The sequence below is a fragment of the Podarcis gaigeae genome (genome assembly GCF_964106915.1).
Source record: "Podarcis gaigeae genome assembly, chromosome: 8".
Lineage (NCBI taxonomy): Eukaryota > Metazoa > Chordata > Lepidosauria > Squamata > Lacertidae > Podarcis > Podarcis gaigeae.
In genome coordinates this window covers 26,709,009-26,735,717 of record NC_139684.1, presented here as the reverse complement: position 1 = coordinate 26,735,717, position 26,709 = coordinate 26,709,009, and the positions used below count along the sequence as shown (strand labels likewise).

Below are 26,709 nucleotides of genomic sequence, written 5' to 3'. Positions count from 1 at the left end.
TGTCTTTCAATTTAGGCATCTGATGAAGCACACCCTGTTGCATGAAAGCTTGAGCCATGATAGATCAGTGCTCAAAACCATAGATCAGTGCTAGAAACCATTGCTCTAGCCACATTTTGCGACAGGGAATTTCATTAGCTCAAGTAGTTTCTGAGTTCTGGGTGCAGTATTGCACCTAAGATTTCAGATTAAAACAGCAGAGCGGAAGGAAAGGAGGAGCTCTTTCTACCTCTCCACTTCTAGCTACTCTCTGAAGACTGGGGAAGAGACCCTTTTAAGAATATTAGGGATGTGAGCAGGGGAAGGACTAGACCATGGGAAAAATGAATATAATATTTTAGCTGCAGTTCATTCATTTTCAGCCTTGCGTTCTTGTTATATAAAAAAAGTGGGCCTAGACATTCCGTTGCTGCACCTGTAACCTAGGTTTAAGGTGCCATTTAGCCTCTAGCTTTCATATCTCAGTTTCTAACACTGTAATAGATTTATTGGTACTTAAGCCTCAACAAGACTCTTTGTTTCACATAATATGGGATCCAGAATCAGTGCTTTCCAGAGGGTTTGTTTTGAAGACTAGCAGATTTATTGTAGCCTAAGCTTTCACAGATTAGAGCCCATGTTATCAGAGGAATGAAGATGCTCTAGTCAAAAGTGGGTGACAACATAAATTTAATAAATGATAATGCTGCTGCTGTTGTGTCCTCTGCATCCTATTATCATTGGCCTTTGGCTAATGCAACATCTGAAAAACTGTAAGTTCCTCATCCCTATCTAAAAGGTATACAGTGGTACCTCAGGTTAAGAACTTAATTTGTTCTGGAGGTCCGTTCTTAACCTGAAACTGTTCTTAACCTGAAGACCACTTTAGCTAATGGGGCCTCCCACTGCCGCTGCACTGCCACCATGCGATTTCTGTTCTCATCCTGAAGAAAAGTTCTTAACCTGAGGTAATATTTCTGGGTTACCAGAGTCCATAACCTGAAGCGTCTGTAACCCGAGGTACCACTGTACACTAAGGTGACTGAATCCAGCTGTGCACTGATGCCTGTTCACACAAAGGCCAACTTCTTGATCAAAATCTAGGATTTCAAAACTGCAAGTTCAAGAACCAAAGGACTTTAGATAAGTCGATCAGGCAGCTTGAGCAACATGATCTCAACCACATTTTGTCTGCAGCTAGCTCCTTAAAACCATTAGATTAAAATCAAAGTAGCTTGTGTGAGGCATAGTTCCCTGGCCCGAAGGATGAGAATGGAAATGAGACCAAATTGCTAGATCTTAAGAGAAAAAAACAGACTACGATGGACTACAAGTCCCAATGGCTCTAGCCAGCATGGCTGTGCTAGCTGGGGCTGATGGGAATTGTAGTCCAAAACAACCAAAGGAGCCCAGGTAGACAAAGGATGTTACACACCCTGAGAAAAACCAAGCTGACTCAGCAGTAGATCCCTTTCCTGCAATGCAGCTTTGGATCAATAGGGTCTCTGGCCTGGGCGAAGCATTGTTTCAATGAAAATAGCTTGGCTCCCTTGAATCTTCTCCAAATACAATAAGGGACTCAAAAGCAGCAGCAGCAGCTACAGCATCTTCAGGAAGCCAGACGGCCTGTGCCAAGAGTCCTCTCAGCACGGAGCTGTTTGGTAAAAGGCTGTTAAGGCTGCACCCAGAACATTCAAGCTCACTGCACTGCGAGAGCGACACAGCTCCCTCTGCAGGCAGCAACTGCAGCCTGGTTATTTCTTGTTTGAAACCAGATATTCACCACCACTACATCTTTGGTAGCATAAACCAAATTTCACAGAAAAGAGAGGAACAGTAAATACCAAATTGTTGCAGACTCTTGAAAACTGAAACACATGCCAGCACATGACAACAAGAGTGATGGAACAGCAAAGAAGCATCATTTCACCCACACTCAAAAGGGCCACTGTTTGGTGAATCCTGCACCAAGGACCTCAAAGAATGTGGCATAAAGGCAGTTTATATCAAAAGTTTAATTTTTCAGGATGTAAAGAAAACACACAAATGAATAAAACATGACAGCAGATCAGCATGACACTCTCAGCTGTGAAAATTGTAACTGGTCTCCTGTGGAAAGTCCCCTGAGAACATGCCATGTCTCTTGAGCTGATCAGTTCCTGCAGAGGAGGATTTAGATTGGAGCTCATGGCTGCATATGTTCTCTCCTCTTAAGATGCTTTTTCAATTTCAATTTCCCAGCACCTGAAATGTCATAGTTATACTCCGACGTGACATAGGGTATCTCCCCTTCAATCCCCACCTGACAAAGAAAAGACAGTGTTATAGGACACCTTGTGTCTGTCTGTCTGTCTGTCTGTCTGTCTGTCTCTCTCTCTCTCTCTCTCTCTCTCTCTCTCTCTCTCACACACACACACACACACACACACACACGTGGCAAATGCCAGCAAAAGACTCATTGGGTTTAAAAAACTAAACACCAAACATATCTATTAGACTCTAAGGTTTTAAGGCCAATAGGACACTAGGAGCAATGTGAGCATTACCCAGTAAGAATTTGTGAACCGTGGAAAGAAATGGGGGCAGGGTGAGAAATTGCTTTCTCCCTCTGAATATTAAAACTCAGATTCTCCAATAGCTCTGGCGGGCAGTGGGTTCAGGATAAATAGAAGGAAGAGTCCTTACTTGGTTCAGGAAGATGCAATTAGGAATAGGGATACTTCCAATCAGTAAGCAATTCACAAATCGCAAGTTCTGTGGCGCTACTGGTGTCAGAATGTGGTACAGCTTCTTGTCTGTGTCCACCCCTCGGACGATTCCTGTAGAAAGGGGCATATGAAGAACAAGCCTTGAGTATTCCAGAACCACTTAGCAGGCTGGCACAACTCAGGTTACCTCTGGACATTTTAGCAACATTCTGCAACTATCTAGACAGCTACTTCTGGGCTAAAGATAAATCATTACTTGGTTTTTAATCACAATATTTTAGTTCATATTTATCTGCTGCTGCTTTGGTTTCTCTTTTCTTTTTTTTTAACTGGTGTTTATTTTAATTACATACTGTAATATATATTTTTTAATCCAAATAGTGCAAATCACGCTCAGAAAGGTCAAGATATAATTTCACTGGAATAAATATTTGGAGCACTTTGGGGGCAGAGCACATGAGCCAGATAGTGGTAGCCAACCCACAGAGCTTAGCAAGAGGGGACGCTGCTTCTTACAAGCAAAAGGGAAGGGGATTTGTCTGTGTAGTCCTGCATCACCTGCCCTGGCTAGACAAAGTCCTCCCTCTCAAGGGGAAGGGGAAGCTGGGTGGGAAGTATACATTTTGGCTATCTACCAAGGTCAACCGAAGTCCGTGCATTGCTGCCCCTTTTGATTCTGAACAGTTCCCAGTGCAAAGGGTAAGCACTCCCACTATCATGGACTGTTTTCATTTTACAAAAGACTAAGGATTTAAAAAACAGGAAGAGAGGGGTGCTACAAATGCCAGACACTTACCAAAGCCCAGGCAGTTGCAGATGGGGGTGTGCGTCAACAAGACCGGCCCGTCTGCGTTACACGGCACCTGATCTGGCACTTGGCAGAGGCCAACCCAGCTGGCATTGACAGAATACAAGATGTGGGCAGGAGCAACGTCTGTGTGTATGACTCTGAGGGCAACGGCATTGAAAGGTACCTGGGAAACAAGAAGCAAGAGCGTAAACTCAACCAGCAATTTGCTTTGTTTCAGTTATACAAATTCATGTGGGCTATATCTGCTAATGACAGCTTGGCATCACCAGCCAGAAATGGAATTCCTGCTTATTTTTACAGAAGAATACCTCTGGATGCCAAATCCTGGGAACAAGCTGCTGGGAATACTTGAGAGAGGAGGGGGCAGAGCTCTGTGACAAAGTATATACTCTGCACATGCAAGATACTTCACATCTTCAAAAGGGTGTCAGGAAGCCAAGCTGGGGAAAGACTTCTGCTTGAGACCTTGGAGAGCTGCTGCCCGCCAGAGAAAACAATGCCAGGCTGGATGGACTGAAAGCAGCCTGGGCTGAAAGAGCAGGACAGAGAGAATCCTCCGAAGGTCTTTAGGGTAGCAATTCCCAAGTGGTAACTGCATCTTGGCTGCTTACACAAAGCCTCTGTAACGACAATACTAACACAAAGCTCTGCTGCGTAGGCACATTTACCTGATAGGGTATCAGGCTGTGTAAAGGAAACACAGATTCCACATCTGGGGGCTGCAGCTGGCCCAAGTACGCCAAGATTGCCATGTCTCGTAGGACACTGCTGTGGGTGCGTCTAGAGGAGCAAAATGAGAAATAGATCAGAGACTGGTTGGGAAGCACACTCTCTGGCTAGCCTTATGAGGGGGAAGGAGGGGAGGGACATGGGACTGTAGGTGAGAACAACAGCGCAAAGGAGGGTTGCAGAATAGAAAAGAGAGGTGGCCACAGAAATGGGGTTGGGAAGGTGAAAAGTGGGTTTAGTAGGTGCATGGGATGGGAAGGGGAAGCTCCAGGAAGTTAATATGGTGGGGGTTGACAAGCGGAGCAAGAAGGGAGGCAGAGCCCCCCTCCAGCTAGGGTCTCACACACACACAAACAGTACTTAAAATGCCACAGTACTCTTTTGCTGTTATTGCAAGTACACTATTAGGCATCAGTTTGCTAGTGACCTGCTTGTAATATACATTACAAGACAGACAGGAAGGGATGCAGAAAGAGTGGGTCAAGGACTCCCAAAGGCAAGCAGAGGCGCCAGCAAAGTGAGGCTAGCTAGTCATGGAAAGGCCTTAAGGTATCACTTTACCCTGTCCTGCTCTCCACCCCACCCACCCCTGTCCCCACATGGCATTGCGTGGCACTTACCCAGTGCCAGCGTTCCCTGCTCCTGGGAACTCTGGCTGGACACACAGCAATTGATGGCCAGGATGTGGAGGGTGGAAGCCTGCTTGGGCCAAGCCTTGCTGCCCTGAGTCCTCCATCCCATTCAGGCTCTTGCGCCGGAGGAGTGCTTTGCCTCTTGTGTGCAGGCCAGGAGTGCAATGGATATATTCTGGGGATAGCTGAGGCATGTCCCTGAAGTCTTCCGCACTGATCTGAACGATGTGACTAGGCGCCAGCAGCCGAATTACGTCAATCAAAAGGAGCAATCCGGCACCTTTGAACCAGGGGACAAAACAAGAGCATGTCTGAACAGTGCAGGAATGTGGGAATTCAACGAAAAGGATGGAACACATGTTATAGGGTGCAAAGTGAAGCTGCTGCATCAAGCGAGAGCACATCATTTCAGGCCTCTGTTGCTGCTGAGAGCTGGAGGGAGGAAGAGAAAAGGGTTTTGCAGGGCACCCAAGTCTACCTGATTCAAACACTTCGGCAATTTCAGCAGGCTTTGCCTCTATGGTCACAATTTTTATGGCCATTAAAAGAGAGAAGCTTGGGTCCTTCTTAAAGGAATGCACACACATCCTGCACTCTCATAGCTCAAAGCATGAGTTCCCTGCATAGCTCCTTCAACCTAATTTTCAGTACCTTGTGTCTTCCACCTGCCATTCCTCACCTTTGAAACATACCTGACATTCTAATGAAATCTGAAGCTTAGAACCAGAATTACATGAATATACTTGGCCAGGGCCAATCTCATATTCCCTCTCTGCCAGTCAGTTTCAGTACTGCAATTCCAAACAAGCACAGAAAATGCTGACTTTGCAAACAAAAACAGAAATACCAAACTGAGAATAGATTCCAGAAGAGAAAGGATATTGTATTAAAGCAAATGAAGACTTTGCTTCCCCAACCCCCGCTGTTCACTTTGCTGAGATCTTTACGGAAGGGCAGGTGCCAGCTTCCCTTCAAGCACAGTTCTAGCCTTACTGGGTTGCCAGTGCTGCCTCTGCAGCCATGTTCCAAATCTGGTGAAGTCCCCAGAGCCAGAGGCTGGGGGTTTGGGAGGTGCACAGAGTCAAGGGTTCTATGAAGAGTAGACACACTGAAATTAATGGGTCAAAGTTAGCCATGTCTGCTAATTTCAATGGCTCTACTCTAAATAGCAATAACATTGGCTACCAGTACCCTGCACAGATTAGGGTTCTAGAAGCAGAATAAGCAAGAGATATGTCAACTGAAAAGGCCAGGTAAGAAATAGTTTGAGAGATGGGCCTCAGTGACAGTTCCCCACATCCCCACCTTCCTCGCCTTGGGCCAACATAGGATCAAACTTGTACCCAGTTGACCCCATGGCAGAAAAAGTCAGAAGCTCCCCAATGCCTTACCTTTCACCCATCCCATTGTGTTGATGACCAGAGGAACGTCTCTCTCGTAGGCACTGAACACGTATTTCAGCGTGTCAATGTATCTTTCAGTGTCCTGCTCACAACTGGTTGCCCCAAAGTAAACCATTTTGCGCGGTGTACGCTGGTGAGTGAACGGTGGACCTAAAAGGAGAGAAGAAATTGACAGAACTGCACATATTCAAAAGAGCTGCAACAGCACTTTATCCACCCCCAAGGGGTGGCTCAACCTCTAACAGGAAAGCAGGTCATTGCTCCAGTTTGGTTTTGATCCATTTGGAAAGGCTGGTGCTCCAAGAAGAGCTCCACTCACACCAGAAAGTAAATTCTGTGTGGGGCTTCCTTTGTGCTTGATCCAAAAACTGCTGTTAGCACAAAATGCTGCAGCACGGTTTCTGATGGGAGTGAGACCATGTCAGCATAAAACAGCACGTACAAATCAGAGATCTGCCTTGGTTGTCAATCTGCTCCAGGGCCAAATTCAAGGAATTATTATTACTATTACAAAGTCCTGGAGGTTGGGACCAGTTTACTTGCAGGATCAGTTTACCCTACATATATGCCCAGTCGGCCACTTCAATCAGCAGATCTGACACAAGTGCCAAATAATGCTCATTCTGCACTTGTAAGAAACTGATCTTCTGGCAGCACCTATGCTCTGGAACCCCCTGCCTGTTGACATCAGGCATGCACCTTCACTGCACTCTTTTTGGCGCCTGCTATTTTTTTTTTTTAAATAATATTTATTAAGATTTTCAGAAATACAGAAAAAAAAGATTAAAGTACATTCAAAGCCTTATTTTCATACACCCACTTTCCGGGACTCCCTCTTTCCCCCACCCCTACCATATTCCCCTATCGTATTGTTGGCTCCACAAGCTCTCAGTTCTAATTAAAACTTAGTTTGTTTAAACCATTAGTCAAATTTAAGTTTAAATTTGTACAATCCCCATCAATACCCTTACTAACAAAACAAAAGTTCTTTCCCCAGGGCCCACCCCCTTTCCATTCCACAATTTCCCTTTTTTTTAATGATAAAGACACCCCACACAATAGAAATATAAGAAAATAAAAAATAGAGAGTATAGTAAGTAAAAGAAAACCAATTCAGAAAATAGTTGACAAGCCTTTGGATTCTATTTCTCCCCCCCCCCCCCGTCCCCGGTTTAGTTTCCCCCTGACCACCAATCCATGTTGTCTGCCTGGAATTTTTAAAGTCCATAAATCACATTTTTCCCCCAACTCCTTGCTGGCTTTTTCTTTTTATAATTATTTTTAGAGTTATTTTTAAACCATTTAGCATCAAATCTTTAATAACGCTCCCCCTATTGTTCTTTCCAAGTTGTAGTCCAGTTTCCTCTTGTTCCGCTGCTAAAACGTTCTAGTTCAGAAATTTAGTAAGTCTGCAGGGGTTATTGTTATTCAGGAACAAAAACTTGTGTTCAGTCCCTTCCTTTCTTCAATAGAAAATTCTATTGTCTCCTTTAGCTGGACACCCTGTAGACACAATATTGTTTCCGTTTTGCAGCTTTCCCAGAAGATAACCAGTCCTGTAAAATTCCGATGGTATTTTTCCACTTACGACCTTCTTTGTAATGTCCCGAAGCTCCTCTAGGGGATTATTGTAACTTTGTTTTCTCTAGTCCAAAAGTCCGAATGTTATCCATGTTTTCGCCATTTTGTATCCAAGTTTTAACGGGTTGTAACTAATTGTAACAAAATTTAACCAGCAAAGTCCTCGTATTAAGGTCCTCTTTGAATTTCCGACTTTGACAGCTACTTTGACAGCTGTCAAAATCTCCTTCGCTTTTCGCCAGGCTCTCTCCTCAATCACCCCGGTTCCCGGGGGGGGGGGGGGTTACGTTTTCCTTCTCCCTCAATTCTTCCTCCAGCACAGTTCTTGTAATTTCCCATCGTGGAATTCTTAGTTTTAATCAGCAATAGAATTCTTTTTGGACCTTGGTTTCCCAGTCCTTGTTTTGGAAGGTTTACAGTAGGGAGGGGGACTGACTTCCTTTTTGGATCCCCCCCCCGCTCGTATCAAATCCGAAAAAAATTTCTTTTTTTCTCCTTTTAAACCCAGTTTCCAAATTACTCACGGGTTGTTGTTGAAAGTCCGAATTCTCAATGGAAGAAGTCAGCGCTCTCCGCCGGATGGCATGCGGCTTCGCTCAGCAGGGATAGCGGCGGACTCAAAGCACCACACTTCTCCCCGGCACCCGATCCGTAGCCTTTAAAAAGGCTCCTTCACGAGTCGGGAGGGCGCTAGCGGTGCCAGCCGAGTCTCCATGTCCACGGCCTCCGTGGCCGTGGTTTTTAAGGGTCCCCGCATCGCCGGTGCGGTAGGACCCAGCCCCTGCCGAGCAGGCTCCCTCCGGGGCTCGGAGGGAGTCCGCCATTCGGCGATGGCGCCAACCTGGAAGTCTCTCAATTTTTTGGCGCCTGCTAAAAAATTTTTTGTTAAGGCCAGCCTACTCAGGTACATAGTAGGTTGACATGCATTTTATTTACTTTTAGCTACTGTTGATTTTAATCATCACTGGTATAATTTACAGTACCTGTCTTCAATGATAACTTTAATATTTTGTTTTTTATTTCTGTAAGCCACTTAAAGGTTTTCTTACAGTCATTTATTGTTAAATAAATAAAACAAATAAAGCCACTCAGAACAGGCGTCCAGACATTTCACATCACTCTGAAAATGCCTCCAAAGCACATACCCAGAAGCGGCTCTGTTACGTTAATTAGGGAAACGCACCCAGGAGGCGTGAACTCTGGCTGCCCCAGATCACAGTCCAAGAATTCAATGCAGGGAAGGCTGCAATTAAGAAGAGGGAAATGATACAAATGTTAACAGAATGCCTTTGACTGCCATCACTGGAAAACCCAGCCTGAAGCTAAAGCAAAAATTTGAATATTCTGATCAGCAGCCTCGCCCAACCTGCTCTTGTCAGCAACCAGGATGGTTATAAGAACATCAGAAGAGCTGAGCTGGATCAGAATGGCCCATCTAATCCTGCATCCTTCTCTCACGGTGGCCAGCCAGATGCCTGTGGCAAACCAGAATGCAGGACCAAGGGAGGGTACTCTCCCCTCCTGTGGTTTCCAGAAGCTGGTATTAAGAAGCATTGCAAAATCTAAGAGATACATGCTTATAAGTGCTAGGCCTTCAAAACTGGAAGCCTAGAGACTGCTTTGGCAAAAGGAACAAAGGCAGGATAGCCAGACAAGGATGAGAGAGCTGACAGCCCACGGTGGGGAGGAGATAAAACACCACCCGCCACCCCTGACCAAGAAAATAGGAAATGAGTTGGGAGAAAGAAGCTCTCTCATTGCAAACAGCCATAGCAGCCTTCAACAGAGAACTCACCTGTTGAGCAAAATATTAATCAGGTATCTGTTAAAAGTTGACTTGCCAACACTTTTGGGGCCACAAACCAAGACTATAGGGCAGCCTTCATCCTCATCTGAAACACAAACACAGTATCTGAACATAATTGCCCCAGTGAAGTTACAATCTCAAATGATTATTCGAGAATAAGAACTTACACACACAACTGGCACAGCTACATGAAATCTCACAGGTTAACATGACCAACATCTTTTTTCAATAAGGAAAGACCAAGCAGAAACAGATTCTCCCTCCAAGCTTAGAATCAGAGAATACAGCTTGGCCCAGTTCTTTCTCTGTGGTCAAAGGAGGGCCCCATTGGCTTCATTTTTATTTAACAAGTCTTCAGATACAACCACTGCTCCATTTAGGTTACAGCTGCACTTCACCCTTGCTCACGTTAGCTTTAAGCTACTCACCTTGGCATGCTTGGACTAACTCTTCAACTGCTGACAATGTGCTTTCCGACATCAGCAGGCCATTCCTGGGGTCTTGCTTCCCAGCACCAACAGAAGCGAGCACTGTATCCTCTGGAGTGAAACTGGGAGCCTTCTGTCTCTAGGAACGAGAAGGCATTTGTCTGAAGGTGGTTTTATCCACTTAAAAAAGGGGGGCAGGCTAGACTGTATGTCTATTAGCAGGTATTAAGAACCCCCAACTTCAGAGACAGCATCCCTCTGAATACTAACAGCTAGGGAATGGCAGGTTCAAGGGGCATTTGGCTTCATAACTAGTTTGTGGGCTTCACAGAGGCATCTGAGAGGCTCCTGTGGAGAGCAGGATGCTGGATCAGATGGACTTTTGGATGAATCCAGCAGGGCTCTTAATGTTCATTGCAAATTGGCCTTAGCTAGCAAGTATTTGGCTAAGTGACAAACACCCAAAAAGCGGATATATCCATTGGAGTTCAGGCCTAAGTGTAGGATAAATTAAAAGGCCCCAAATCCAAGAAACATTAACACAAAGGATGCCTTGATTGCCCAGCAGAGCAGCTTCATCCCCACAAGAGGCCTAAAAGGATACCCAAGACCCAGGACCAATGCAGCTCAATTGAAATCCATGTAATTAGCCCAAACAGAAATTTGATATAGGTCACATAGTCAGCATTTTTCATTAGCGGGTGTCTTCAGACTTCAGGTGTGAATGCTCAAACTGTAAAGAAGGGCATGTTCTCACATGCATCACACCCCCACCAAGTCCTTGACCTTCCCTTGTATAATCTTGCTTTATCAGGGTCTCCCATCACACAGAGGGTTCTACTCAAATTCAAGAGGATTAAGTAGAGGCCCTGCTTATGGGGACTGAACACATGACACCAGGTCTTACAGTGTATCCTGGCCATCCTCAATCAGTTCTGCGAAAACTCAGAGGACAGAAGGAACTCACCTTTGCTTTGAATATGTGGGAGAAATTTGAGTAGCTGTGAATGAACCTAGTCGCTGGAGTATCCAGACGCTCCAACAAAATCATGGAACACTGAGGAATGAAGTCTTTCATCAGTTTGCATCTTGCATCTGGAAAGACAAAGGATGAAACCACAAATGAGACAGTAAGCCTCCTGCTTGGCCCTCATAATGCTTCAAGGCCATTGTGATAAGGACAGAAAACCATAATAATTGCAGTGGTTCTGAAGGGCTTCCAATGGAGCCTGCCTCAGTCTTGGAAGTCTTCACATTTGCACATGAGCTTTTTCTACAGAGCACAGGGAAGCAAAGCATACACACACAGAGCTATTCTCACAATAAGGCAGCTACCCAACTGTGGCTTACTCAATCTTGTTCTCTATTCCTACTATTCTACAGGTTCGGACATTAGCAGCCTGGGTTTGGCTTTTATTGGCAACAGGCCCCAAGCTCTGGAACCTTCTTCCAGAACAAGTTAGGGAAGCATAAACACAGCTGTTTTTGTTGTTGTTTTTTGAGAAGTCTGCATGTTTTCAATTAGGACTTAAATTTTCTGTGGCTGCTTTGTCTAAAATGTGTATTTATCGTGATTTATAAACGGCTCGTTTTTGTGTACATGTTGCATTTCTTTTAGTGTAAAATACTAAACACAGCTTGTGAAAAAGCAATATAAAATATTTCAGGAAACGAACAAAACCACCCTGTGAACAGCGTTACGCTGAAAGGGAGAGCTGCTGGATGTGAATTTTTATTATTTTATTTATATGTATCCAGGGTTTTCCCCTAACCAGACTGCAACAAAGAACAGCAAAATGACTTGTCTGTGGCAAAGGGCCACAGGTCAAAATCATGCCCATCAAAGATATCTATTCTGCACACAGAAAATCCAAAAGAATTTCAAGGGATGTGCATGGGTATATATAAACACACACTAGACAGCCTGTCCACAAAAGCGTTTTTTAACAATCTGATCCCCGAGAGTCAGAGCTCTGTGTGAGCACAAAGCACATCATATTCTTCTTCAAACATCCAAGGTCACCCTCTCACAGGAACAACAAGTTCATGGCCCACCCTCCATTCCAACTTACCTCGGGGCACAAGGTGGGCTCGGAGGATGGACTTTGCCTCTGCTTTCATTTCCTTCCCAGATTTTTCTGGCTCCTTATAAGCCACAGCTTCAATGGTGAGAGCACAGTGGGAGTAGGGGGAGAAGAGGTGATACGGGGGCTGATCTGGAACGATGTTGAACCCAAACACCCGTACAGAGCCATACAGGCATGTCAGGGAACACTTGCCAGTGAATGTCAGCGCCTGACAGGTAGAAAATAACTACTGTAAATAAGCAAACTAATATGTAAATGCTGGCTGCCCCTTTTAACATTACCCAGAGAAGTTGTCCTAGACTGTTTTTAATATTACATTTTAATGGTGTAACCCACTCTGGGGTCTCAGGGTGAATTATATCATAATCATTTGCTGGATACTGGTCCTCCAAGTACTGTTGGACTTCCATCATTGGCCAGCTGATGGGAACAGCTGAAGGGCCACAGAGGATGTTCTAGGAACATTAAAAACTGCCTTATTCCAAGTCAGACCATTGGTCCAGCAAGATTATTACTGTCTGCAATTACAAAGCTCTGCAAGGTTTCTGACAAGGAGTCTCGTTCAGCCTTATCTGGAGATGCCACCTGGGACTGAAGCAAGGACCTTCTGCACGAAAAGCCGATAATCTACCATTGAGCTACAATCCTTCTGCTAAAATCAGAGTTAGATGCTACAGTATTCCGCATGGTTCTGAATATAGGCCTGACTGAAATATGAGGCTGACTTATAATGACTCAGTCCATTGGTCCATCTAGCTCCAAATTATCTATTCTACACAATGACTTTTCAAGGCTTGAGATAGGAGCCCTTCTGCAGGCAAGACAGATACTCTACCACTACAGCCCTTCCATATCTACCTGCCCACTTCCCCCTGCCCCTTCTGCTACCTAGTCACACCTCCACAAAGGCACATCCTTCCTTGTACAGTAAGCCTGCAACTTATGCGCATTTAATGTGTGCACATTCAGAATTTTTTTATTAAAAAGATTAAAAGGGGGAAGAAGGGGGCAGGGTTCCAGGACAAATGACTTTGGCAATCTCACCCACCATGGAACCAAATGGGTTTCGATCAGAGGTGATTTAGAATTTAGATGCAAACTCCGTGTAAGTTGCTGGCCTATACCGTACAGCTATTCCACCCAATGGAGAACCCATGAGTTGGAGTCCATTCTCTGCATTTGCATAACCACGCCTCTTGCGTTTCCTGGCCACGCCCTTTCCCTGAGCGGCACCTCAGCTAGCACATGCCCCTTCTACTCCCAAGCCACGCCCTTCCCTTATTTGGTAACGCCTCCAACGGCGGAGGGGGACCCGCGCGTGTCCTGAATATGCATAGCCACGCCCTCTCCGCGCTCACCTGCCCCTGAGGCAGGAGCAGAAAGGCTCTGCCTTCCTTGGCCTCGACGGCCGTCAGCATCTTTCCCTCAGCCGAGGCTCCTTCGTCCGTTGGCAGCGGTTGCGATGGCCGCGCGGAGAGGAGGCCGCGGGCGAACTCGCGGGCGTAGCGCTGCAGGGCGTCGGGCCCCCCGCGGGCCTTCTTCTCCGGCGGAGCAGGCGGAGACTGCAGAGCCGATTTTCGCCGCCTGCGCCGGCTTCTCTGCCGCCGGAGGAGGCTGGCCGGGTTCAGGCGGCGGTTCGCCATCCCCACGCCTCGGCGGCGGCCCGCGTCTCCAAAGCGACCGCTGGCGCGCATGCGCGTCCTTTCGCGAGCCGGGAAACGACGATAGAGACAGGAACGGGTAGAGCGGCTTCGTGTTTCGGAACGTCGTGACGTCATATGGTTGCCTAGCAGATATAAGAAGGAGCACCGGAAATTATAGGAGCCCTTCATTTGAATTTCCGGGCAATAGACTTTTTTGTTTGAGGTTGGAATTGAAAGGTAGCTAGGCAAATCGTGGGAGACGTTGTAAGGTTTTCCCCCAGCTGTGTTTTGTTTTGTTGAAATGTATTTCTCGCCTTTCCACAAACGGGCTCAAGGCGGCTAACAGTAGAAACGCGATAGCGTAATAAAATACGTAATAAAAGCAGAACACAATAAAATAAACGAAGGCAAGCTAAACAAATGGCCACATAGAATTGTAGAGTTGGGAGGGACACCCAAGGGTCATCTAGTCGAACCTCATTGCAATTTAATAATAATAGGGCTCAGGGTATAAATAATAACAAGCAATAATAAAAACAAGTTGAATGAATACAACTTAAAAACAATATTAAAATACAATATTGAAATATTAAAATGCAGCCTCATCACAGGAGGAGAAAGGAAAAAGAAAGTTGGATCCAAGAAATAATAATGGGATTACCCTTTGAATTCACAAATTTTACAGAGAACAACCAGCTACCATCAAAGCACAGATCAGATCTGTATCCAACGACTGAACTCTAAATAGTCCCAGACTGGTACTTTTTGGCACTGCCTCGATGTGGACCACGATTTATGTGGTGTCATGAGACTCAGGGTCTCTGTGATTGTTACACTTCAGTTTGAAGGGATCCCCTGCAAAAAACCAGAAGATCCATAATTGGTGGTGCCCAGATTCATGCATGTTTTTGCACCACGATGACATCAAGTAACAACATAAGGAGAGTCCTCCTGAATCAGGCCAATCAGTGGCCACTCCAAGGGCTTCAGCAAACAGAAAGCAAGTCCACTCAAGTAGAAGAGAGTCCCACTCAGAGAAGATCCATTGAAAGTCATGGGCATGACAAACTGAGGTCCATTAATTTCAGTGACTCTATCTTCGTACTTTGTGTAGAGCATAGCTGGATAGGGCCCAGTGTCAGGTGGGACAAGGGTTAAGCACACCTCTTCATTCATTCCCTGCTGAAACTTCCCTCCTTCCCAAAGCTGTTTTCCAGGGAAGGAAGGAACGTGTGATGGGGTTTACACATGATGGAAATGGGCAGAGCAGTGGAAATCGTTGCACTCTCCCCAATACTGGGATTTCATCCAGCTGAGTTTTACTCAGAGCAGACCCACTGAAATCAATGCCACATCCATTCGTTCCAATTGGTCTATTTGGAGTATCACCAGCATTGGTAACAACCCACTGGTTTGGTTCATTTCTGCAAATATTTGTCCTGATTACAGTATAGAGTTTAAGAATTAAAGGAAAGGGCCATAACTCTGCCTTGCATCCAGGAGATCCCAGGTTCACCTTTAGCATCTCCAGGTTATGCTGAGAATGAACCCTGCCTGAAACCCGAGAGTGTTGCTGGAAGTCAGTGTGGACAATACTGTACTGAGGAAGATTAACCATTCACCTGTATTATGTGTTTTACAAAACATACCATTAGAAATTCTGCAAAGCAAAGTGTCATCATCAAAAATACCATCCCATGTTCTCCCCCACCATGGGGGATGCCCATTTTCTCCTCTTTTAATAAAGATTCACTGTTTCTGCATATGTTTTCTTTCCTTATCGGATTTTCCATGGAAGCCATAATCTGGATTAAGTGGGGAAATAATACAGACCAGCATTTGGATGAGGATGTCATCATACAGACATGGAGCAGCATAGAGTCCAGCGATAGACCCGTGCATGGTGGAAGTGCCAATTATTTCCAAAAAACCAGGCATTGTAACAGCGTGGCAGTGAACATGTCAAAACACAGCTGCTTCCTCTTTCATTTCAATCTTTCAAAATATTTCAATCTTTTTCTTTCATGATATATTCCTTTTGGGTGCTTTGGGGTTTTTTTAGCAGCTGAGGACTAGAGACTTGCACAGGCCGCTAGTGCATCCATTCCTACATGATGTAGCCAACATGATTGTAACTGAGGTGGCACGAAGAGTGTTGCAAGTGTTTATAGGGTCTAATTTTATTCCACAAGGAGCCCAGGAGGAGAGAGCACATTTTACTTCAACTCTCCTGCAGAGTCTGTTAGGAAAATTAAAACCCACAATTTGGTTTTCAGCTTGCATCCTGCTGCCTCCCCGCTCCAGGAAAGTTTCCTGTGTATGTATATCTTACCCTCTGCTCTGAGGCATTTTACAGGTGTGCAGGGTTATGCAAATGATCACAGGTAATTCAGGGACACTGTCCTCAGTATTCCTCCTCCCCAAAAAGCAGAGTACCCTTGTGACTGTGACAGTGACTTCCCTGGTCTGTTCAGGATGAGTCTCTCTTCCCCACCCTTTTCATATTTGCTACTTTGGAGCTTCTGTTGCTGTGCCAGTGGGAGCTTAAACCAGGGGATTTCTTCCCCGCTGAGGCTGGATGGAGATTATACCCTTGCGGGGCTGTTTCAAATTCACCGGAGTAACATCACCAAACCCCAGAAAACTAAGCCAGAAGTTGACATCTGCGACAGGTAAGTGAGAGGAGCCAGAAATATCGCAAGTGCCATAGCTCACTGCTTTGCGTGTAGAGGGTCTCAGGCTCAATTCCCAATAGCATCTCCAGGTAGGACGGGGAGAGACCCCTGCCTGAAACCCTGGAGAGTTTCTGCCAGTCAGTGTAAACCACACTGAGCTAAGTGGTCTGATGGGCCAGTGATCTGATAAGTCATCTTCCTATGTAGGATGCAGGTATCTGTGTTTGGGAAGCATGTGGTCCCAAGCTATGTTTTATCCTGGCAAAAGAGCAAATGAAAACGGCAAATACCAAAGTAACTTCTCCATGGTCAAGTACTTGAAGCAACATCTCCCATAGACACGCTTAAACCTTCAAGTGAGGCTCCTCTACTTGCTATCCCACCATTCTGCACAAGCAGAAGTAGCATTACAGGCAGCAGAGCCTTGTGTGTGGTGGCATCCATCCTCTAGACTTTTTTTTCCTAAGGAGCTGCAGACAGGCCCATTCCAATGTGGACTCACAGTCAGCTTAAGACCATTTCTCCCCATCCCTCAACACACACACCAGGCATGTATTGGCAACAGACAGGCATCCTACTTATTTGCCATCAGCTATTGTGTTTCGCATGATGGTTCTGATATTTTCTAGGCTGTCATTTTTTCTTTTGTCCCTCTGAGAGGCAGTTCAGCTGAAAACCCATTAAGAAGTGCCATGCTGTGTCTGTTCCAAGGTAGCCAGGACTATTCCCCTTTGGAATATGGAGGATTCCGTGCAGCCATCATGACTCACGGCCACTGATCGATCTCACCTCTTCCATGGATTTTATCCAATCTCCTGTAAACAGTGTCTTGTGTCAACAAGTAACATACATGGGACAAAGTTATGTGCAGTGAATCCCTGACCCTCCAGCTTCCTCCAGTTTTATAAAAGATGAAGGGGGCTGGAAATTCCTATTCAATTTTTCCCAAAGAAGCTGCGTAAACAAATCAAGAGCTCCAAAGTTGGAGGCTATGAGTGCCATTGCTCATGCAATCAAAACAGTGCCACCAGGGCACAAAAAGGGCTGTGGCTCAGGGGCACAGTAGAAGGTCCTCCAGGTTCAATCCTCACCATCTCAAGCGCTGGGAGAGACCCCCATCTGCAGCCCCAGAGAGCTGCTGCCACACCTTGCAGGGAATCTTGAAGCAGGTGGACCAATGACTCGACTAAAGCAGTTTCCAGAAATCATAATAAGACAAGTATCAGCAGGCAAGGAGGAGGAGGGAACTAAGGGGGACAACTCTCCAAGCAGCCCAGTGAGAACTGAACACTTGTCCATTTGTTTGCAACCAATCTATGTTTCGTTTTATTTGTTCGACCATTTTATTTTACAGTCCAGTATTGTTTTTAGTTTGTGTTTTATAATCATTATTAAAAGTTTTAGAATGCAGTAAAAGCAAAACCGAGAGTAAAAATAAGAAAGAGCGAGCATAAGAAAAGGAAAGAAAATGGAGGAGGAGGAGGAGGAGGAGAAGAAAACCTCTATAAAGGTTATATATTTACTCTTAATACACACCATGGGATATAAATCATCCTAGCTCTCACCTGGGCGCTTCCCCCAGCCTCCCACCCTCTCTCCCTTGCCTCTCAAATAGAGCCTTTCCTCTTCCATCCCTCACAGAACATGAGTATAGAGTTAGCCAAAAAGAAATAATAAAGAGAGAGAGAGAGAGAGAGAGAGAGAGAGAGAAATAAAAAAAGGAAAAGATGCTGACAAATTCAGGGTTGCGGGGCAGGAAACAAGGAGGGAGGGCATGGAATGGAGTATCATAATGGAGCCTGTTGCATAGGAGCAGTCTACCATGCAATATTTTGCTGCTGTCCTATTTGGGATCCACCACCCCCCCACCTGTCCTTTAGTTCCACCTTCTCCTGTGGCTTTTCCCTGTTTCTGCAGCATGTACGACGCGAGTCACCACGGCTACTACCTGGTCCAGGCCATGCGGCTGGCGGTGGAGGAAATCAACAACTCCAGCCGCCTCCTGCCCAACGTCACTCTGGGGTACGAGATCTACGACACCTGCTCGGCATCCTCCAACATGTACGCCACGCTGAGCGTCCTCTCCCAGGGTGGCGGAAAGGGCTGCTGCGGTGCCCGGCAGCTGGTGGTGGCTGCCAACTACACCCACTCCCTGCCCAAGGTTGTGGGCGTCATCGGGCCAGACACCAGTGAGAATGCTTTCACGACAGCCAGTCTGCTGGGCGTCTTCTGCATGCCAGAGGTAAGCCCCCGAAGGGCGGTGGGACTTTGTGGATTAGGAGAGCCGTCTCCCACTCTGTGCTTTCTCCAGCTTCCCCACCAGCCACAGTCAGTGTAGCCAGGCCCAGGAATAAGGAAAATTATTGGGGGTGGGCAAGAACAGGCACCAGCAGCTGCCCAGAGATGTCAGGGGGTTGGTGCCAGACTGCTCTTCCTGGTCTCTCTTTTAGGCTGTTGATAGCATGTTTCACAACTGTCTGGTTGAGATTCCTGCATTGCAGTAGCTTGGGCCAGCTGAGCCTTTTGAGTCCCTTCCAGTTCTGCGATTCTGCCTTATTTTTCTCACACATCTTCCCCCAAAGCAAATTACCCTCTTTGCTGGTGCAGGAGAGATCACTGCAAAGTAAAAGCGACGCAGTCCACTGGGAAGTTGTGTTGGGGAGAGGTTCCTGCCGGATCATGTCCGTGAAAGCGTAGATTAGGCAGAAGAGAGCCTTCAGGAAATGTTGGGGAGGGCAAGGGCCGTGAATTGAAGCAGAGGGAGCCTCGGACCGACGATAAAAAACGTCTGAGGAGTCCTGAGGTGGCTGCTAGCTAGGAGAAACGTCCCACAGGTGGCTCTGTTTCCGTCAGAGCAGTACCTGGAGCAAGCTTGTTTTCTGCTGCTCCAGAGGGCAGGACCTGAACTTATGGATTCAAATGACAAGGAAGGACATGCCAGCTGAAAATTAGGAAGAACTTTCCGAGGGCGAGAGCTGTTTGACGAAGGAACGGACGCCCTTGGAAGGTGGCGGACTCTCCTTCCTTGTAGCTTTTCAAACAGAAGGTGGATGGTCAATTGTCAAGGGAGTCTTTATCTGCTGTTCCTGGTTTGCAGCGGGTTGGACTAGGATGAGCCTTGGGGGTCCCTTCCAACTCACAGAACTGTTTCCATCTCCCCGTCCAGCAGCATCAGGGGTGAGGGGATGTCTGTGGCCCTGCAGCTGTTGCTCCCACCATCTCTGGCCATGCTGGGAACAGAGAAGGGATTGCTGTTGGGAGTTAAACTTCAGCAACATCTGGAGGACCCGATGTATGTCAAGAGCAGTTGCCTCCTTCCTGCCTTGCTCTCTCTTTTCCCAGGTCAGCTATGAAGCCTCCAGTAAGATGCTCAGCAACAAGAGGACCTTCCCTTCCTTCCTACGCACCATCCCCAGCGACCAGCTGCAGGTGGACGCCATGGTGCGCCTGCTGAAAACTTTCGGGTGGACCTGGGTGGCGGTGGTGGGCAGTGACAACAACTACGGGCTCCAGGGCCTGCAGATGCTGCATGAAGCGGCCCCCCAGGAGGGCATCTGCTTCGCCTACCAGGGCGTCATCCCCGCCAGCAGCGCAGAGGTGGCCCGCATGATCCTGGATGTGGTGGCCTCTGCCGCCAACGTGGTGACCGTCTTCGCCAACAAGCGCAGCGCCCTCCTGTTCCTCAGGGAGGCCACCCAGCAGAACGTGACCGGGAAGGTGTGGCTGGGCACGGAAGACTGGTCCTTGGCCACGGAAATCTGGAAAATCCCCGGCGTTCAGGGCATCGGCACAGTCCTCGGGGTAACCATCCACCAGGCACGCCTCTCGGGGATGAAGGCGTTTGAAGCAGCTTTTGCCGCATCAGAGGAAGCGGGTGCCCACAGGGGCGACACTGGCTCGTGTCGGAATTGCAAGGAAAGGTGCAGCCAGCGATTCTCCCGGTTCCGCAAGCTGCCCGACAGGCAGGAGCCGTCGCCCTACGACACACAAGGAGCGTTCAGTGTGTACTCGGCAGTGTATGTCATGGCACATGCCCTCCATCGTCTGCTGGGCTGCCAAACTGGTGTGTGCCAAAAGGGCACTGTCTATCCGTGGCAGGTAAACCTCCCCATCTCTCTCTCTCTCTCTCTCTCTCTCTGTCTCTGGTCATTTATCCGGCAGGGACAGTGCCAAAATGGCATTCCTGCTGCGGTAAGAGTGGGGTCTCTCCATGGAAAAAGCAGGTGCCAGCCAGGGGTGGCTAACCTGTGGCTTTACAGATATTGCTCAACTCCAGCTCTCATCAGTCCCAGCCAGCAGGATTCATGGAAGATGGAGGCTGCAACATCTGTAGGGTGCCACGGTGCTTATCCCTGCTCTGTGTTTTCCTGGGATTCCAGGATGCCGAAGAAAACAGAATAACAGCTGAGATTTCTCTGCATGATATACTCTTAGCGCCTATGCCACACCATCTCTCCAGCTGAGCATGCTCTGATGGGCATTGGGGGTATGTGAGCTGGGATAGCTCACTTGGTAGAGCATGAGACTCTTAGTCTCGTGGGCATGGGTTTGAGCCCCATGTTGGGCAAAAGATTCCTTCATTGCAGGGGGTTGGACTAGATGAACCTCAAGAGTCCCTTCCAACTCTATGATTCATCTTGTTAGAGGGTGACACAGGAGACACAGCCCCCAAGTCGCTTGCACTGAGCCCTGGATCGCTTGTCCTTTCCCCTCCCTTTTCTTGCTCACAAACCCTGCCTAATTAAAGAGTTTGGGTTTGGGGTGTGGAGACTTGCAGAATCCATGGGGAGTTTTCAAAATCAAAAAATTGAAGGGGAGTTCGTCCATGGAATGGGACCATTTGGTTCAGGCAGCTTGGAGGTCTTCCAGTAAAACATGGCCCCGTGCATTCAATTTTAATCATGGGGCGTTTCCACACTGCAGACTTAAAACTGGTTTATCAGTTAATTCCTTCTCCCCAGAGAAACTCTGGAAAATACCTCCAAGCCCACAGTTTGGTAATATCTTTGGACCAACCCACAAGAACGCGGCAAGCTCTAGAGTCTTCCAGAACGCTTCACCAGATGAGATGTACTGGGGTTGACATGAGTTGTAGTCCAGAACATCTGAAGGATATCAGGTTAGGGTTGGCTGGATTAGTCTGTCTGTCTGTCTCTCTCTTTTTTTAAAAATAAAATTTTAATTAACGTTTCAACAATTTTTTATCGTAACAAAACAAAACAACACAATAACAAACAAAACACAATATAAAACATAAAAAACAAAAAACACATATAAATTCAATTCTTAATTTCTTGTGACTTACTTTCCCGACTTCCTCATACCTCCCCTTTCTGTATTCCAATTTCTAATTTATTTTCAGCAAATCCTTCCCTTACTTTTGGCTTAGTTTTAATATTACTTATTTTCTTTAAATTAACCATTACCGCTACTAACCACTTATTTTCTAATCCAACGTCATTTTAACATTCATTAATTTTGCTATATTTCTTTAAATAGTCCTTAAATTTTTTCCAATCTTCGTCCACCGTTTCTCTTCCCTGGTTTCGGATTCTGCTCGTCATCTCTGCCAAACCCATATAGTCGATCACCTTCATCTGCCATTCTTCCACGGTGGGTAGATCTTGTGTCTTCCAGTACTTTGCAATGAGTATTCTTGCTGCTGTTGTAGCATACATAAAAAATGTTCTATCCTTCTTAAACACCAATTGGCCAACTATGCCCAGGAGAAAGGTGTCTGTCTGTCTCTCTGCTGCAGCTCCTGAAGGAAGTGAAGCAGGTGAACTTCAGCCTGAACCATAGACAGATTTATTTTGACACCAATGGGGACCCCTTGGTTGGCTACGACCTGGTCTTGTGGACATGGGCTGGGCAGGAGTGGAACTACAGCGTGGTGGGCTCCTTTGACAGGAACCCGGACCGCCTGAGCATCCACAAGGACAGGCTTCTGTGGCACACAGAGGATAATCAGGTAAGGAGGCACATGCGGAGGAGTGGGAGGCTCATACACCCAGGGAAGATTCTTATTGTTGAGATCTAGCCACCACCCATGACGTTGGTCTGCCTGGAATTCCCCTTGCCAGGGAAAAATGGGAGGAAGCAACCCATTCTACTACAGGGGGGTTGTAGCATTGGCTCATGGGGGCACTTTGGGTCTACCTACACCCCTTGACAGAGACGCGGGTGGCGCTGTGGGTTAAACCACAGAGCCTAGGACTTGCCGATCAGAAGGTTAGCGGTTCGAATCCCCGCGACGGGGTGAGCTCCCGTTGCTTGGTCCCTGCTCCTGCCAACCTAGCAGTTCGAAAGCACATCAAAGTGCAAGTAGATAAATAGGTACCGCTCCAGGGGGAAGGTAAATGGTGTTTCTGTGCACTGCTCTGGTTCGCCAGAAGTGGCTTAGTCATGCTGGCCACATGACCCGGAAGCTGTCTGCGGACAAATGCTGGCTCCCTAGGCCAATAAAGCGAGATGAGCACCACAACCCCAGAGTCGGTCACGACTCGACCTAATGGTCAGGGGTCCCTTTGCCTTTACCTTTTACACCCCTTAACACCAACGCTCATCCTCCCGCCCAGGTCCCTGAGTCCGTGTGCTCCAAGGAATGCGGCACGGGGGAGCAGAAGGTGCAGCAAGGCATGCACCAGTGCTGTTTCCACTGCGTGGGCTGCTCTCCAGGAACCTTCCTGAACAGAAGCGGTGAGTGAATTGTCAGCAGGCAGGGCAAGGCCAGGCCAGCACCAGAGTCAGAAGCAGGCGGGCAGAGGCGATTCAACTCTTCTGCTTCCTGCCTCTTTAAACCCATGGCCTCCATGGGTTCAGGCTGGCTCTGCCCCCTTGCTGTCTCCCCACAGGGCCAACGCCTCTGAGGTCACATGGCTTCCTAATCCCAAAGCCCAAGCCTTGCATAATGTTCCTGAGCTTTTGAGGTTTGGGGGCAGGGTTTGTGGTCTCACCTGCATCCTCTAGGAGGAAGCCATGGCCAAGTGGCCCATGACCAGAAGCAGGAAGCTCTCTTGCAAAGCATCAGAGGGATGGAGAAACATGGAAATGTGCTGGAGCCACAGAGGGTTCGCTCATGCTAGCCTGGGGGGTGATGGCAGTGGCAAAAAAAGGAGAGTTTTGTACCCGGGTATACCTTTAAAGCACATTCTTTCCCTCGGGAAATACTGGGCACCTTAGTTCACCCCTTCACAAAGATACAATGTCCAGCAGACCTAAAAAAAACCTACAGGCCTCAGGGAGAGAATGTGCTTCAGATGCGTTTATATTTGCTTTTCAATTTATTTCTAAATGTGACTGGTTTTAGATGCTTGTAACTGTCTTTGGAATGTTTTAATCTTATATATATATAGTCTGCTTTCTTGTTTTAAATGGTCCACCTGTTTGCTACCAATTTGTAGAAGCAGGTGCACTTTTAGGACCCTGAGCGAACTAAGACGGTGGGTGGGCGAGGTCTAGAAGTTGGGGTGGGGAGGAAGGGGACGGGTTCAAGAGATGCAGGGATGAGTGCCAAAGACCCAGGACCTCCCCCTAACAACACTCTTGCACGCTGTAATATTAGGAGAGCACTTCCAGAGTGCAGCACACACAGACGGCGAGGCCCTACAGCAGATAGGTGCACTAAGGCTGAGCTGTGTTGATGGGAGGAAAGGCAACGTTCTTGCAGCCGGGAATCCAGGATTAATTATTTCATAGAATCATAGAACTGGAAGGGGACGCGAGGGTCATCTAGTCCAACCCCCTGCAATGCAGGAATCTTTTGCCTGGCATGGGGCTCAGACTCACAATGCTGACATTAAGAGTCTTGTGTTCTTCCAGCTGAGCTATCCCAGTTGGTTATTGCATATGTATCCTAGGCTTTTCTCCAAGCACCTCAAGGTGGTATACACATTATTCTGCTCCTCCTCCTCCTCCTTTAACCCCCACAACCACCCTGTGAGGGAGGTTAGGCTGAGAGGCAGCGGCTGGCTCAAGGTCGCACCCAGCTGGCCCAGTGGAGATTTGAACCCTGGTCTCACAGGTCCTCGTAGTCAGACTCTCTAACCACTACACTGCAGAGACTCTCCTGTTGGCTGCCCCCCAGAGATCCCAGGGGTGGGGGAAAGGTGGCTTCCAGTTGCCTCCGCTGACTAGCCCTGCCGCCCCACAGATCCGTACACCTGCCAGAAGTGCCAGAAAAATCAGTGGGCGCCTGACAGAAGCGAAGCCTGCTTTGACCGCACCGTCGTCTTCATGCTGTGGGACGACCCCATCTCTGTGGCCCTGTTGGCAGCCAACACCCTCCTGCTGCTGCTCGTGGCCGGGACCACAGGCGTCTTCGTGCGGAACCGCCACACGCCCGTCGTGAAGTCGGCTGGCGGTTGGATGTGCTTCGCCATGCTGGGCGCCTTGGCCTGCGCCGGCCTCAGCCTCTACTGCTTCTTTGGGGCCCCAGGGCACTTTGTCTGCCTTCTGAGGTTGTCGGTGTACAGCACCTGCCTCACCGGGTGCCTCTCGTGCATGGCGGCGCGCTCGGTGCAGATCGTCATCGTCTTCAAGATGGCGGCCAGGGCTCCGGGCCTGTATGGGGCCTGGCGGAAGTACCACGGCTCCGGCCTGCTCATAGGAGCCATCACTGGGCTGCAGGGCACAATGGTGCTCACCTCCCTCACCCTCAGCCCACCGGCCCCCTACAAGAACTACGAGGCCTTTGAGGAGCTGATTCTCCTGGAGTGCAGCCAGGGCAACACGGTGATCCCCGTTTTCTGGATGATCTTCAACAGCCTGCTGGGCGTGGCTTGCTTCACCATCAGCTACATGGGGAAGGACCTTCCCAACAGCTACAACGAAGCCAAGTGCATCACATTCAGCAATCTCATCTACTTCGTCTCCTTCATCACGTACACCACTGCCGCGAGCATCTACAAGGGCAAGTACCTGGCGGCGATCCACATCGCCACCCTCCTCTGCACCCTCGCCGGGATCTTTGGGAGCTACTTCGCCCCCAAGGCCTACGTCATCCTCTTCCACTCCCATCTCAACACCAACCAACACTTCCAGATGTCCATTCAGAGCTACACAAAGAGGGTGAACGCAGCAGGCTGAGGGGCGGGAAGGTCAGGCGACCAAGGCGAGATGGGCTTTGCCGTCTCGGTTTCACATTTTTCCAGTCATACGTACCATACAATTCCACACTAATTTTTTCTTCTTCTTTACACAAAAGGAATCCTCATGAATTCTAGTGCCATTTGCCTTCATACGGTACAATTGTGTGCAATTAACTTGCGCAATTTGAAAGCCGGCTGTTTGAAATCCCACAGATTAAGCACAGGGAAGGCAGAGAGCTTAAAAGCTCCTCTTGCACCGGCTTTTCCTGGAGCAGAAAGTTTTTAAAAGCCTTGCTTACCAGGCTCTGGGATGTTCTCAGGAGATTTTCTGGGAATCCATTTGCCCCCACAGGAGCACCCCAGAGCTCTTTGCTTTGCTTGAAAGGTAAAGATGGTTGCATGAGGGTGGTTTGGGCATACAGTGGAACCTTGGTTCTTAGTCGGCTTAGTTAACGAACAAATCGGCTCCCAAACGCAGAAAACCCCAAAGTAAGTGTTCGAGTTTCCAAACATTTTTTGGAAGTTGAATGTCCGATGCAGCTGTCGGCTATTGTTTCCAGGACACCTGCTCCAATTGGAAGCCGCACCTTGGTTTTCGAACATCTTGGGAGTTGAACGGATTACATTTGAGAACCAAGGTTCCACTGTACGTGTTTTTGCACATGCGAACTATCCCCAGAATGTAAGCCCAGCATAAGACGCAAAACACTACAAATTCTATGATTCTGTTCTATGATTCAAACTGTGTACACTTCTTTGTATGCAATTTTGCTAAGAAACATACTGTATTTTTCGGCCCATAGGGCACACCGGCCCATAGGGTGCACCTAGTTTTTTGAGGGGGAAATAAAGAAGAAAAAATTCTTTCCCCCCCAGGCGCAGGGCTGGGGCAGGGGAAGCCCGAGCTTCCCCCGACCCCAGCCCCCAGAACAGGCGGCTCTCCGCAAGCCGTGGGAGAGCTGTGCGAAGCCCGAAGCCTGGGGGTGCTGAGCTCAGCGTGCCCCCAAGCTTCAGGGTGCAGGCAGCTCTCCCACGGCTTGTGAATAGCTTCCTGAAGCCTGGAGAGCGAGAGGGGTTGGTGCGCACCGACCCCTCTTGCTCTCCAGGCTTCAGCGAAAGCCTGCATTCGCCCCATAG

General features: G+C 47.8%; 2 protein-coding genes across 3 annotated transcripts; one reads left to right on the top strand and one right to left on the bottom strand.

Moving 5' to 3' along the window:
- Positions 1 to 1,975: 1,975 nt before the first annotated feature.
- Positions 1,976 to 15,565, bottom strand: NOL9 (nucleolar protein 9). Of its 2 annotated transcripts, none has more exons than XM_083752593.1 (12): positions 13,524 to 15,565; positions 12,151 to 12,373; positions 11,046 to 11,173; positions 10,079 to 10,217; positions 9,639 to 9,735; positions 8,989 to 9,086; positions 6,251 to 6,412; positions 4,848 to 5,139; positions 4,167 to 4,278; positions 3,484 to 3,661; positions 2,665 to 2,798; positions 1,976 to 2,281 (listed from the first exon to the last, which is right to left on the bottom strand). In XM_083752593.1, the coding sequence occupies exons 1-12, from the start codon at positions 13,995 to 13,997 to the stop codon at positions 2,165 to 2,167; spliced, it is 2,154 nt and encodes a 717-aa protein (XP_083608719.1). In that variant the 5' UTR covers positions 13,998 to 15,565; the 3' UTR covers positions 1,976 to 2,164. The 2 variants fall into 2 exon arrangements, with proteins under 2 accessions (XP_083608719.1, XP_083608720.1); XM_083752594.1 differs by having other exon boundaries at positions 10,079 to 10,211.
- Positions 15,566 to 16,019: 454 nt separating this feature from the next.
- TAS1R1 (taste 1 receptor member 1) lies at positions 16,020 to 26,314 on the top strand. Its single transcript, XM_083752556.1, has 6 exons — positions 16,020 to 16,480; positions 18,401 to 18,725; positions 19,826 to 20,581; positions 22,242 to 22,454; positions 23,062 to 23,182; positions 24,636 to 26,314. Exons 1-6 carry the CDS (start codon positions 16,284 to 16,286, stop codon positions 25,568 to 25,570), a joined length of 2,547 nt encoding a protein of 848 aa, XP_083608682.1. The 5' UTR covers positions 16,020 to 16,283; the 3' UTR covers positions 25,571 to 26,314.
- The last annotated feature ends 395 nt before the right edge of the window (positions 26,315 to 26,709 follow it).